Consider the following 15,488-nt stretch of genomic DNA (forward strand, 5'->3'; position numbering starts at 1 on the left):
CTCCTGGAGATCTGGTCTCCAGCACTGAATACAGGTGAAGTCTCCCCAATGTTCTATATAGTGGCATTACTCTAAAGAGTAATCATCACTCATCTATTCTTGCTTCTAATAACTCTCCCTATACAACCTAATAATGTCCTGCTAGCTTTCCTTCAAGCCAGAGAGTGAATCTTTATTATATTCTGCCATTTAAATTCAGGGACAGAAGGTTCATAAACAAACATGACATGAGGTCGTTTTCTCTCATATGAAGTAATTCTTTTGCTGCCTAATTGCATGCAACCTGTAATTATAAGGCGAAAAGAAAATCTCTTCAATGCAATGAAAATGTTGTGCATTACAATTTTGCAAAGTATGTTGCCGGGTTTGAAAAGCTACATACAGCAAAAAGACATCTGAAATATGCAGATAGATTTATTACAATGATACCATCATGTTTCAGATATTTTACCTCGTACATTTAACAAGAGAGTTACATTTGATATACAAAGTAGAAAATAGACTTTAAAGGCGTATCAAACGTGTCCATCGAACTGGCAGCATAAAACCTAGCAGTAGATGCGTATGTAGGTTCATGATTTAACAATTACATCTGCTTTTCCGGGAGCAGCATCCTAACACTTCCCCACTGATCACACAAAATCCCACTATGCAAATAGGAAAAGTGTGACAGACACACAGCAATCCCAAATTGATTGAATTAACGAGTCATGCCTTTCTTTATACACATATGCGGTCATGTTTTTATTATGATGGGTTACTGCATTTACATACAATGCAGCTGCACTTACACTTTAGGTAGCATGACACCCTAAACTAACTATGACCAATAAAAGTTACTGTAGGATGTCAAAGAAAGTAGAGAAATGGTCGAAGAAGTAGCAGGGTATTGGACTCCACTGACATTTCTAAGGAAAAGCATTACTACGAAACAAGGGCGGTGGAAACCATTTGCAATTAACTGCTTGGAAAGTGAGCCATCGGACAGCTGCTGCGCTAAAACCTTATTGTTGGTGCAGTCCATAAACTTTCAGAGAAAGACTCTTATTGGCAATGAGAATACAGAAGATTGGCTCCGATCACAGAGTGTATTTGGTGATGGGTTTGGCTGAATAACAAGCGTCCGTCCTGTGCTTATTTTCTGTCCGTCTCCTGGGAATTTTTCTACAGTTATGCCACCTGTGAAAAGTGAGAGCATCATATGAGAGCATGTAGGATGCACACGTAATATTACTAATAACACGTCAATATATCATTCAAAGACCTCGGATCCACTATATGCAGAAATACACACACACGTACAGTTGTACACAAACACATGTTAATGTATGATTATGTGTAATAAAACATAATTAAATAACATGAGTTGAGGTACTGTTGGACTTTGGACTGTAAGACCCTCAAAACAGACCACCATAAGAGACTGTGTAAGCATGAACCAGCAAGGGATGGGTTAAAGTTTAAATGCAGAATAAGGTTAGTTTGAAGATCAGCAAAATATATTATCAAGATACAGTACAGGCAAATACAGCAGCAGGCAAGAATTGTGCAATGTCTATGGACAAGTGGCCTTCCTGAAGATAAAAACTGTTGCCACACTATTACCTTGCCTAACCTAAATCTGCTAAACACATCAAAGACCATCCACCCCCTATACTAAGCCACAGAAAGCAGATCACAGGAACGTGCCAACAAGAAGATACAGCTGGGGCAGGGGAAAATTGAACATGCACGCGGGAGAACGATGAAGGAATGGAATAGGGATACCGTTTCCTACCAGTGCTTAAGGAGAGATAATTTTTCTTGACTAGGTGTTTGCTCTCCTCACACTGTATTATTCTCCTAATTTATGTGCTGTGCTGTGCTATTTAACCAAATTTACTTTGAGAACCGTCTCTGTATCAAACTCACCTTCCTGCAGGTACATTTTAAATCAATGAGAAACGGCCGTCAAACCATAATTTCTTACACAGCGGATGTACAAACAGTTTACCAAAAGAAAAGAAAGAAAGGATTTAGGAAGCCAGATCCCAATTCTGACACTTTTTGACCATGGATTATAAAATACAGAAACTGCACAAATATGAGCACAACATGAATCAATTTTGTGATACCATTTCACTTCTACATTGCCAGAGTGGACGGCAATGCTTGCTGGCGCCCCTGGAAACAAAGGGGTTAATTGCATTCGTGCTGGAGTTTTGCCGTTCGGAAGAGGACAGGCAGCAGTACCTTTGTTGCCGGCCTTGGTTTCAGCCTCAAGAAGGAGAAGACTGTATTGCTTTCCTTGGATTCAAAAAAGCAGTCATAATCCTGTAGAGAAAAAAAAATAGAAAACAGAACCATTACTAAGGATTGGTGTGTAGGAAAGTGAATAAGTATACAGGCAAAGTATAGGGAGAGCACTCACAGAAATGTACAAATGTTATCAGTGCTGCACTTGTGTTACTGCTGCTCAGCAACCTGTTATCAGTCCAGTCTGTTTCCCAGTACGAAACATGTTGCACTATTGATAATCATAAGGCATGTTACACAAAGTAAGTTACACGCGTGTTTGTATCAATTCCACCCTACATTTTTTTTTTCTGTGCCTCACTTTCTACTTTGAGCTACTGTAAATAAGGGAGATCACCCTCTATCTGCATACCCCAACAACTCAGAGAATGCAACACTTATCATCTGAGATCTGACTCCAAAAGACTGTTTGCGGTCCCAAGGCTCAACAAAGAAGCTGGCCGCTCCTCCTTCTCTTACCGGGCACCCCAAAACGGGAACAACCTACCGGAGACTCTCACAGCCGCCACCAGTTTAAGTTCTTTCAAAACTAAGGCTGTCTCACATTTTAATCTGATCTGTAACTGTTACATACGCCTATAATATATATTTTCTTTAACTGTGCATGCAATGTCTTGTATATAATGTATACCCTGTTGATTTATGTAACTATGTATTGTAACCATGTATTCTTTGTCATCATAACTCTATGCCCAGGACATACTTGAAAACGAGAGGTAACTCAATTTATTACTTCCTGGTAAAACATTTTATAAATAAATAAATAATGATCGATGCATGAGAGTATTGCAAAGAACAAAGCCCAAAACACCCTAGTTAAAACCCTGCCTGCCAAAGATAACCGCTGAGCCAAACATTGTGAACACGAACCAAATCACATCCAGTATACTTTTTATTAATTATTCTACTTTTAAATTGTTTGTTCGTTTTTCTCCCAATCCTTCAACCTTTATTCAAAAAGTGCAACGTTAGCAGTAATAGTTGATTTAATACCGATTGTTCATTGTACCATACTATTGTTGTCTAATGAAATAATACCATGTTTTTCCATTAAATAAAAAAATATATTTAAAAAAAAAAATAAGCAATTGCATGTGATCCATTTAATACATTACACTGCAGACATCAATATTGCAGAAAAAAAAGGATTTTTGGACATCAAGCTGACAACTCTACATATGTTTTGATAACTCGTTTTCACCATTCAGTTTGTACATTAGGAGTACAGGAGAGGTCTTTTGTGCAGAGGAAATAGTTTAGCTGCATGCTATACAGTAGGTCACAATAAATGCCATTCTTTTGTGAACTATAATTACAAAGGTTACTATTTGCCCAGAATATTTTAGGTTTATTGGGAAGCTTGTAATTACAGAAGAGTTTTGGTAATGCAGTGTAGTTTAGGTCTCATATGTATACAATTACATGTATCCAGCCATACCACCTATACGTGTGCCTCCAATTCGTTGGTTAGTCCACATTTGCGGTTGGAAAAGCCAAACGTAGAGCATGATTTTGAGAAGATTGTATGTCTAGGATCTAATGCAAAAGTTGAAGCTGAATATTGGTACATTAGTTAAGGATTGAGGGGGCCAAGTTATTATAAGTATACGATTCAGACTGACGTTTAGCAGCCGCAATGCTAATCCAGCCCCATTGTGCCACAGAAAGTTGAAGAAATTACAATTACATTCAAAATGACTAACATCTGGAAAGAAACAAGTTTATATTACACATAATGACACACCTGAACCCCGTGGCTGCAAACACAAGTAACACATTGCAAAGCCTCTGGCAGCCAAGGAGTTAATGAAAGCTTTATATTAACTCTTTCCATACTCTCTTTCCATACCAGTGGGGCCTGTGTTGCTCAGCCCTTTGGCAAAGTTAAAACAAACAACAACAAAAAACCCGGTTCACAAACAGCATTATTCAATTCTCACTAATCCAACAGGTTTATCAAATGTATTCATTTTCTTAAGCTATTGTTTTTCACACATTAACAATAGACCCACGCCTTACATTTTGAAACTCTCATATGTGCACTTATCTTCAGGAGCAAATACAAAAAATACATAAAAATAATACTTTGGGCCTTGGGGGTTATTAATGTAACTGTGATCGTGCCATTTAGGGGAATATCACAGAAAGTCCCACTGACCTCAAGGGAAAAGGCAACTTTTGTTAATAACATTTTACATTGCGGATTTTATATACTGTGTGTCGGGCCATCTCATTTTTGTAGTCCCATATAACTTTTTATAGTTCCATGAATAATGTAACTATTGCCTCATGTCTGACTTTATACATCGGTGCCAAGTCATGTTTAATGATTCGTAATGGATTACGGGCTTAAAAGAGCTTAGTCTTTAAAAAAAAAAAAAAAAATATGTTATTTCCCCCTAAATGGGAAGCAGGTCGTCTCTGGAGCAGAACCGTGTTCATTTCAGCTGCGGGGACCCCCTGCTCTCCAGATACTTAAATTTTCTGTGCCCAACGGCATCACCTTCCGACGCAAGTATCTCGGGGTTCAGGAGGTCCCCAGAGCTGAAATCAATGCAGTTCCACTCCGAAGGCCCCCTGCTTCCTAACTAGTAAATACAAACCCAAGAGGTAAAAGCCACTTTGATGTACCTGGTACGGCATGGTCTCTGGAACGCCAAATACCTTTATGACATACCAGGTACACCATTGGCACATGCTCCTTTTCCAGGGGCAAAGGGCTCGGAGAGTGGCCAGCCTGATCGAAACAGATGTGTAGCCCACTTCCGCTTCCATATCTGGCATCCGGGCACCAGTGGCATCACATGATCACGCCAGGAGCGCCACTGGACCTCTGCACTTTAAAGGTTAATAGGCTTAAAGATTCATCGAACCCATTGGAAAGATAAAGCGGTCTTTGGTCATGACCGGAACATAAATCCATGCAACATGATGAGGAGTTGGTCAACTGAATTAATGGCCGCAAACTAAGACGAGCCCAACGAGCATTATTTCCTGGGACTATTTTGCTGAGGACAGATGAGTCAGCTGTGTCTATTTCCTGCCTCTGCACAGTGTGCCCAGTGCATATTTCAGTACCCCTATGGAAAGATCAGATTAGTTTACAAGAGAAACAGTGAATCAGGGCATCATTATTTTCACAAGCCTTATCCATAAACAAAGCATTTCCATGGCACCGAAAACTAAACCTGCTTTTAATATTTGGGGATGAGATACAAAGAGAGAGAGCGGGCTTTATGCAGACAGGGTTACTGGAACTGGCTCCAGTGTGGACAAGGCATTCTTGGTCATTGTACGCAAACTGTGATATCTCATTTTAACCTCTTAGCCGACTATAATGCTCAAAAGTTGAAAGTGCTGCCAAACAGATGCTGCAGGCAAACAGATAAAAGGAAAGAACAGCAGACACCAGATACAATTAGAATTTAATGGACCCAAAGAAAATAGAACCCAATCAATGTTTAACCAAGAAGCAAACTAGTGAAGATTTTACTATGAGAGTGATTGAATATTTTTAAAGGTGCCACCAGCTGACATTTTTTTTAAAAAGACATCAAAGTTGGGGTTTATTGGCAACTACGTGAGACCTCCCTTGTAATGACATAAGGCGACATGTTTGAAGCATGGAAAACTGCAATATTGCTCCAAAAATAATGCTCATTGTGGTATTTTAAAATTGCCTCCCTTAACATCAATGAATCCGTATGCATTGCGTCAATATTGCCCCACTTGCTTCGGGTTTGTTATTTGGGGAATGGTTTTGCAGTAGTTAGGGGAGCATTTACCTAGGGCAATAGTATGATGAGTTGTTCTCACACACCGTCTGAGAGTATATGATCCAGGAACGTGTCAATGAAATGCGCCGGGTCTGAGATGGCAGTAACCTCTTTACTTACAAAAGGTCTGCATCAGATATAAGAATCTTTAAAAAAAAAAAAAAAAAAAAAAACATGTTTATGGTATGCTGCAGGTGTAAAGAAAGCTTTCACCTTAGGCCAGATCCCCGCTGGCTACTGCAGCGCCTGCTGTGGCGGACGCTGCAGGGACAAGAGCCCCCCACAATGGGGCCGGGCCCGCTGTGAGAGGGGGCCGCCGCGCTGCGCTGACAAACTCCTGCTCTCAAGAAAATTGAGATCAGGAGTCTCTAAGCCACGCCCCCCGGCGGTTCAGCCAATGAGGGCGAACCTGCCGGGTGACGTCATGGCCACACCCCCGTCACGCCACCCCTGTAGCTCTCTGCAGACCGGGGAATTCGGCTGCACGCGCCACCAGCCTCGCAGGCAGCGGGGCCGCAGCATATGCTGTGAAGCAAAGAGAACCATCCAAATACTGTCTCTGAAGCATGAGTATCAGGCATGACTCATAATATCATAAGATCAGCTTCTTGTGACCTAGGCCCACGTCACTTCAATGTTATTCCTTTCTAAAAATGGAGTTTCATACGGTCACAGCACAGTACTTGTTTAATGAATCTGTAATGTTGCAAGACCCCCGGTTATCACTAAGGTTAGGTCAATCCTACCGCACACATTATTTTTTAAAAAGAGATCTTCTCTTCATAACAGGTGTATACATTCCACAAATGTAGGATTCCTCACAAGGAGTCACACACCTTTTTTGTAGATACATTTGGGTACTTGTGTTGTTTTTGACATTTTTGCAAGATCACTGTGGGTGCACTTTCATTGTAGAGATATTCTTCCCTTAATTGATTTTGCAATTGGGCGGCCTGTTGGGGGAACCATTGCCTAGGGGTTTATTTGCACCATATGATACATTTTTGCTTTTGATTATTATATTCGTATATTTTAACTATATGTGAATATCAGTATCAGACCTGCCCTGTTATGGGGCAGTGTTACAAGCCCAACCCCAGGGTATATACTGGCACTCTCATAGAAGTGAGTGTGTCTCTTCCCTCCCCCTGTGGAGTGGACAACAACTACCCTGTATTCCATAGGATACAGGATGAGCACCAGAAGGGACCTTAGATGGGCCTCAAGCCTTAAAGTGACCTTCAGGAGAATGGATATGCTGTGATGTCTGGGACCAAGCAATAAACTTAAGTTGAACCATCCATAAGTGTGAATTACTGTCTGAGCTACAGAAAAGTGTCAGCATGGACCATCCTGCCATCTCAGGATCCTTGATGACTGGAGGCGCTGCCAACAGAGAATAAAGAACCCTGAAAGCCTGTCCTGATTCTCCCCACACTATTACGGAGCAACTCAAGAGCCTCCTGGATTATGAACAGGTATGCGCTGCACCAGGAAACAAATAGGTAGCGACCAAATCTCACATACAGTAGGGTGGAGGTAAAGGTGCTACACAAGGATGGGAAGTTTGGGGAAGATGTCTTTTATTGTTTCATCCACTGTCAGCCTGGGTTGCAGATCTTTAATTATGTTTTGCATTCCCTCTAGGGCAGGGTAGTACAGTATATAGCCACCAGTGGTAGGCGTGTGCTTGTTTTTTTTCTTGTATTGGAGCAGGTGTTCTCATGGGGCTTGGATTGCAGTTGTGATTGTTGTGGCCGTAGTTCTTGGCTTGTATTCCATCTGTCTGAATGATTCAGTCAGGGTTGTGAGGTGTCTGTTTCTGTCTTTCCACTGTCAGGGCATGTGCGGTGATATAGCCTGGATGTGTACGATGGCTCATTTTCTATTAATTGCAAAACCAGCTATTACTTTAACAGTGTAGAAAGAGGTTGCAAAACGTTTGTTTATAAAGAAGCCATGATTTGCATTTAAAATGTGTTTCTGTGACCTGTGATGCTTTCTAGATGACAAGAAGTGCTCCCTTTAGCTTTCATCATTTACTAAATCAGTTATATTCAAGTTTGTTCATTGTTATACAAATGTACAGTCATCATATTCTGAGGAAAATTTAATCATGTTTAATTATCAGAGTATGATATAGAACAATTCCCACTGGAATTAGTTACAAACGTCTAGATCTTCGACAAGATCTGCAGTGCCCACAACTAACAAAAAATAACATATATATGTAGCCAGGTCCTCCGGTCCCCCCCCCCCTTACCTCCGGTCAGAGCAGGGACCCCCGTTGTGTGCCAGGGAACTGCGGGGGCGGCCCCGTCGCTGGGGGCTCCCGTCAGTAGCTGCTACAGGGCGCAGCCATGTTGCTCGGAGTTCTCGCGCATGTGCGGTGAGCGCGGGAGTTGCGGCGGTCCCCAGATAGCTCACACATGCGCAGTACCAAGCACGCGAAGCTCAGCGAATCAGGGAAGGCTCTTGGCAGGGACCACATGTCCCATGAGCCTTAGGGACGACCACCAGGGAGCGAATGGGTTGGCTAGAATCTCGGCTGAGAGGATGCAGTCATCAGACATTGGGACCACGTTAGTGAGTCAGAGCCAGGACAGGATTGGGGAAGGAGGTAGGTGCAGAGAGGCAATTAGCCTCTGCACTAGGCCAGAACTCCCTAGGCCCCAGATAGGCCCTGACTCAAAGTATAGCTTGTAGCTGCTTTAGGGACACGCCCTAGGATTGGGACCCTGACATCCTTAGTACTGCAGTAAGATAGAGGGACACAGCGTACGCTGTAGACCCTAGAGAGAGGCCTGGGACAGGGCCTACTTCGTCGCAAGAGAGACTGTCTTCAGGGTGGGACCACCCTAAGGGACGACAGCCCATCAGAGTTCAGGACGTCGCTGAGGAGATCATGGATTGGCGGATCCTTTGTGAAGATCTCTACGGGCCCAAGTGCCGGAGCACTGGGCAGGTATCGTTAAATAAGTGCACCAACTGAGTACTCACACATAGTGGCAGCGTTGACCACAGGACAAGGGTGGGAATGGTTGTACATTGGACACAGTGTGGGGTACGATTTATATGGGGCGTGGGTAATTGCCTCTTGATGTTTATAGAGTGATAAGATATATATATATATATATATATATATATATCATACGAACCAGCCCAAAGACCAGTAAAGAGACAGCAACCAACGAGGTGTAATCCAAAATAATCTGTATTGAAATGAACAGATACACGAAAGCCAACGTTTCGGTCTCTCAGGGAGACCTTCCTCAGGGCCTGAGGAAGGTCTCCCTGAGAGACCGAAACGTTGGCTTTCGTGTATCTGTTCATTTCAATACAGATTATTTTGGATTACACCTCGTTGGTTGCTGTCTCTTTACTGGTCTTTGGGCTGGTTCGTATGATATGTGGATTCCTATGGGACTAGCAACTGCCTTTTGCTTTACATTAGAGTGCTGACTGCTTTATTTATATATATATATATATATATATATATATATATATATATATATATATATATATATATATATATATATATATATATATCTATGTTCCAGTAAAGACCCTTTCTCTTTTATGCTAAGTGTGTGATCACTGTGATTGTGTCCTGTGAGGGGCTTCTCCCACACTGTTGAGATCCCTCCCAGGTGGAGGCGCTGCACCAGATTCGTAAGTGTATCACCCCAGGCTCTCTGTGGCCGAGGCTTAGGCTCCTTTGAGCCAACGGGTAGAAAGGCAGCATCAGTAGTTCCTGTGTTCAGGGGGAAACAGGGCTACATAAAAAACTGGGTTAAAGAGCATCAGGTAAAAACACGTTTATGTTTAAAGCAAAACGGCTTCTTTGGAACAACTTCCTAACAATAAACATGCCGCATAACTAGAACTAGGACTGCTCGTTTCCAGCTGTGTAATGTGTTTGCACCTGTAGAGATAGGATTGCTCTAGTCCCAATAATCATTAGACAGCTTCTAAAATAAATGCTGCTGTCACCCACTACTGCTTCTAATGTCTTTAAAGCAGCCACCCCCACAAGCTTATATGAGTTTAACTCAACTAATATTAGTAATAAGAGCATGTCCTGCTCTTAATTTTTTTTATTTTTTATTTTTTTTATTCTAGTGCAAAATAAATGGTCGAAAATGATTTTCTCAATCTCTAGTTTCTGAGGTTACCATGGTAATAATTGGACTGCAAAGGGTTCTGGGAAACAGGGGCGTAGCTATAGCCCAGGCAAAGCCTGGGGGCCAGCACTCATGGGGGGCCCGCTCTCCCCCTGGTATGCTGCGGCCGACGGGGGGACAGGCAAGAACCCGGTGGTAGCTGGTGGGCCGGCGGCCGCACAAGGCAGTTGCCGCCGGGCCCAGCTCTCCCCTGCTGCAGGTTTCTCTCCCTCACACTCTGTCCTACGCTGGAACGCATTGACGTCGGAAGCTCACAGAGTGTGAGGGAGAGAAGCCTGCAGCAGGGGAGAGCCGGGTCCCGGCGGCAACTGCATTGTGTGACCGCCCGCCAGCCACCATCGGGTCCCGGCCTAAGACCAAGGTAAGTTTGGGTATTTATTATGTATTGGGGAGGGGGGTGTATTTATTATGTATTGGGGAGGGTGGGTGTATTTATGTATTGGGGAGGGAGTATATTTATGTAGTGGGGAGGGCGAGTGTATTTATTATGTATTGGGGTATTATGTATTGGGGAGGGGGGGGCATTTATTATGTATTGGGGAGGGGGGTATATTATTATTTTGTATTGGGGAGGGGGGGGTATATTTGTATTATGTATTTGGGAGGGGGTGTGTTTTTATTATGCATTGGGGAGGGGGGTGTATTTTTATTTTGTATTGGGGACGGGGGGTGTATTTGTATTATGTATTGGGGAGGGGGGTGTTTTTATTATGCATTGGGGAGGGGGTGTATATTTTTTATTATGTATTGGGGAGGGGGTGTATTTTATTATGTATTGGTAGGAGGGGGAGAGATGATGAGAAGGGGGAGAGATGATGAGGGATGGGGAGGAGATGAGAGAGAGGATCAGGGAGAAGATGGGGGGAGGGAGAAAATAAATTACACTCCGTATTAATTTTAATGGGGCCCTGAAAATTTTTTTGCCCGGGGGCCCGCACATTTCTAGCTACGCCACTGCTAGGAAAGCTTCATTTTAACATCCAGGACACTTTATATTTAAAGCGTTCTCCTGAACAAAGCATCAAATCTTAAAATGTAAATGGTGATCAGCACGGATGGCTGTTTTAACCCTTTCCGGGCCCCAGGACGTAGTCACTGGGTTATCATGGGGTCTGGCAGTGATGGGGCCCTGTGACGTAGTGGCAAGTCATGATCAAGGGGTTCTTTTCAGCTTAGATCGCTTTCTGTGTTCCCACGGAGCGCAGACAGTGCCGGACTTGCACATACCCTAACTAAGCTGCAGCTTACAGCCTGACCATATGAGGGGCCTCAGAAACACAAAGACTATGTATGCATTTCAAGTTTTAAATAAAGAAGATATGGAGGGGGGAAGAAGATTCTCTGTAACAGGGGTGCGCAATGTGGGGATGCAACATTTTCTGAGGAGGGGGGCGGCACTTGCAGAGGCCCCGCGCTCTTCCCCACAACATTTCAATGAAAGGCCGGGGGAGCGTGCAAGGCCTCTGACTTCCTTACCTAGTCTCCGGCGACTTCTGGCCACGTGTCGCCATGGCAACTCACAGCTTGCGTACCCCTGCTCTATAAATATGGACATTTTCATTCACATATGACCCCTAGCATCTGGTGCATCGAAAGTGACCAACTATGTAGCTTATCATTTCAAGACATCAAATCTTCCCATTATATGTTATTTGCATTATTTGTTATTTATATGATTATGTCACGTGTATTACTGATGTGAAGCGCTATGTACATTAATGGCGCGTTATAAAGATATACATCCATACATACAATGACTTTGCTCTCAAAAACTCCCGAAAGAAAATGTTTTAATATTAAAATTAATTGGATGTGCAAACACTGTTCATTTTAGCTTTACGCCGTCATCTTTGTATACAATGCTAGGATAATGCTTTCATTCATTTCAGTTTCAGGTTATATTTTCAATGATCTCTTCAGTCAGAATAATACATCTTATTTCCAATTTTTGGGGCCTCTTAAACTTAACATAGCTTATGGCCTCCGAAGGTGGAAGTCCGGCACTGGGCACACCATCTGCAATATAGGGAAATGGTAGAGGACGCCTCTTCCAATTCAAGGGGAGCCGCAGTCATGTGACCACTTTCAAAAGTGGTCACGTGACCGTGTGGTGCCCGAGGAACCGTGGCACTAGTGTAGCAGCCCTTCCAGCACTCACAAGGTTAACATCCCGGAAACACGAGCGAGGAGGATCGTGCTGTCGGATCAGACAGCAGAACGGGGAACACAGCATACAAAATCAACGTGACAACCCTGGCAAGAGTTTGTGCTGGAACAATTACAACAAGGTAATGTGGAACGGGCTTCAGAAGAATGAAGCAGAGGCATTTTTCCCTCCACCCCACAAGCATTTCAGCTTAACCCCTTCACTGCTAGAGCTGCTGAACCACAAGAGCAGATTAAGAATAAAACGTTAAAAAAAAAACTCCGACCATTGTCACATCTAAAAAAATAATAATCTAAAGAAATAATCTAGTATACACTGCTCCATTCTCCTCTGCGGAAGATTGATTTTTAGACCTAAGCAGGACAAATATTTTACCATAATGACCCCCTGGAGTAACCCTGCTACATTCTGAAGTTTCAGTGGTGCCGTCCAATACATCAGGTACGTTTTAATAGAGCACATGCTTCATTTTATATTCCCCTAGCGCTTGTCTATTTGGAAGAAATATGAACATTTATTAAATGTCCCTCAGTTAGATATGAGCACCCAACAAAAGCAATATGTATTGTGTAGTTCACCATACTGCGCATACAATCGGGTGTCTGTTTTCACCTAGAGAAAGAGATAAATGAAACAATGTCACGGGGAACGGTGTTAAACCTTCTTCGGGTGTATTAAGGGTTAACACTGGTCCACAAAATATTGTGCTGTCTTTTGTCTCACACATTTTCAATAAATGATCTAAGGATCTCTTGAAAGAAGAGTGCGGCTATTTCTCCTGTGATTATATGGTGGCGGTTGGGGAATCCCGCCACGGAGAATTCCCGCATCTCAAAATAATCTTACAAGAAACCGAACATAGGAAAAACAGGAGTGCAGGGCAAGGCCTATCTCCGATTTTGTATGTTTCCACCTCCCTAGTTTACTCCTGCTCAATGATATTATTTTTTTAAACTTTACATTTTGTTCCTAAAAAGGGAGCCCACAACCTAAATGAACATGGCTGCCAAGTATCTCTTACTTAGGCTGCGCTTATACAGTACAGCCGGAGACGCAACCGATGATATAACCCATCGCCGTCGCGAAAGTTGTATTTCAGATACTGGAGACATCGCTGGCAGCAAGGCCAGTGACGTCAGCAAAGGGGAAGGTAGACGGGCGGAGAAGCTCCCCGATTGGCTTGTAGCCCGTCACATGTGGAGACCGTCTCTCCAAAAATCAAATTCCACTGACTACCACAATTTTAGTAGCGCTGTCGCTCCGTCGCCGTCGCTTCCACTATAAGCGCCGGCGACAATGCATTTGTTTTGACACGACGTCGCTGTCGCTGGCACTATAAGCGCAGCCCTAGGGACATTAGTAGACTACAAAGAACCTAATCTGAGAAGAATAAGATTGGACAGCTTCCCCGATGACACCATTTGTAGCCTACACGTGAAACAGCTCCTTGCTTCCTGGTGGAGTGGAGCGAACGAGTTGCCATGCGATCACTCGACTACACGCTGCTGGCCTTTTCAAATACAAATTGAAATGTAGTCAAAATCCGTTACCAAAATAAAAATAAGGTTGGTAATGTACTTAAAAGCAGCAGTTCTTCCCCCCCAGTCCTCACATGTTTCTTTTTTTACATGGATGGCAACGCAGGGTATCACATTCATTTAAGCTCCAGGGACCCCATAGTTCCAGATGCACCTACTGGAAATGCTAGTGCCGGTACTTCCTGGTTGTTTAAATCCCCCACGTCACATGGGTCAACTGGAAGCCGCAACGGATGACCTGGCAGCTTCCTATTGGCCCTTTTAATGCAGGAGAATTTAAACCATATTGTTTCCCCTGCAGGGGATGGTATGGGAGCTACATTTACAGCTATGTGTCTTGGGAACTAGGGTGTCTCGAAAGCTGAAATTAATGTGTTTCAGCACCACCCTATTAAAAAAATAGTAGTAAAAAAAATAAATAATGAAATAAACAACAAGTCAGGAGAACTGCTGCATTAAAGAGCTCACTGAGCACGCAGAGCTCAATTGCAACATAGTTAAACAAATAAAAAATAAATGAACACTAGTCCTAACCACATACCACATGAGAAACTGTTGCGATGGGTGTGGGAGGGGAGAGAGAACAGATACAGACAGAAACGTTCAAACTTTTTTCGGTTTGCGAAACAATAGAAAAGTTTGTGCAACATTTTACAGGCCGCCCTTTGACACATTCGCCGATCTCTACAGCAGATAAACATGAGCAATATACTGCAGATCTGAAAAGTGTATATATACACACACACACACACACATACACCGCATTGAAGCAGGGGTTGTCCAGAGCTGAGCCCTGTTAATTTCAGCCCAGGGGACCCCCTGCGTCCGAAAATACTTACCTCTGTAGGCGGTGCCGGTGGCCAGGGCCGCCAACAGGGGGGGACAGTCAGGACAAGTTTTATTTATTTATAAAAATGATTTACCAGGAAGTAATACATTGAGAGTTACCTCTCGTTTTCAAGTATGTCCTGGGCACAGAGTTATAAAAATACATGGTTACATTAAACGAACCGGGTTAAACAGTCAATTCACAGATTTCTGGTAACAGTTGTAATGGAGGTAGGTGGCACCTCCCCCCAGAGCTCACCACTTTTCAACTTTTTAACTTGGGAGATCTTTTCACTTTGCTGCAAATAACAGGACCCATTATGGTTCTTTCCCCTCATACAGAGGTAAAAGGAAGGGTTCACAGTGTAGTGTAGGACCTGCATTAATTCTGGTTATACCTTGACGTGGTATGCAGGCTTATGATGCTTTGGCCAAAGGGTTTAACTAAATATTATTATTATTGAAGTATTTAAACTTTATACCTATTACTTTATATGTTTTGTCAATTGGATGTAGCATTGAGCACCCCTGTCTTTTGTTGTGTGTGTGTGTAATATATATATATATATATATATATATATATAGCCTTGTTAACGCTATCTGATTTACACAGCTGATTTATCCTCATCAAGCTTCCTAAGGCGCTACTCCAATTTGTTTTATATATATATATATATATATATATATATATATATATATA

At 42.7% G+C, this 15,488-nt stretch overlaps 1 protein-coding gene across 2 annotated transcripts in view; it reads right to left on the reverse strand.

Annotated features, from left to right (window-relative positions):
- Window positions 1-398: 398 nt before the first annotated feature.
- Window positions 399-15,488, reverse strand: part of SH3BGRL2 (SH3 domain binding glutamate rich protein like 2) — a 54,105-nt gene continuing 39,015 nt past the window's right edge. For both annotated transcript variants that reach the window (XM_075597965.1, XM_075597966.1), the window contains exons 3-4: window positions 2,233-2,313; window positions 399-1,179 (exon numbers count right to left, since the gene is read on the reverse strand). In XM_075597965.1, coding sequence (XP_075454080.1) covers window positions 1,171-1,179; window positions 2,233-2,313 — 90 coding nt within the window. In that variant the 3' untranslated portion in view covers window positions 399-1,170. The remainder of the gene's footprint in view (window positions 1,180-2,232; window positions 2,314-15,488) is intronic.

Source organism: Ascaphus truei, chromosome 4 (assembly GCF_040206685.1).
Source record: "Ascaphus truei isolate aAscTru1 chromosome 4, aAscTru1.hap1, whole genome shotgun sequence".
NCBI lineage: Eukaryota > Metazoa > Chordata > Amphibia > Anura > Ascaphidae > Ascaphus > Ascaphus truei.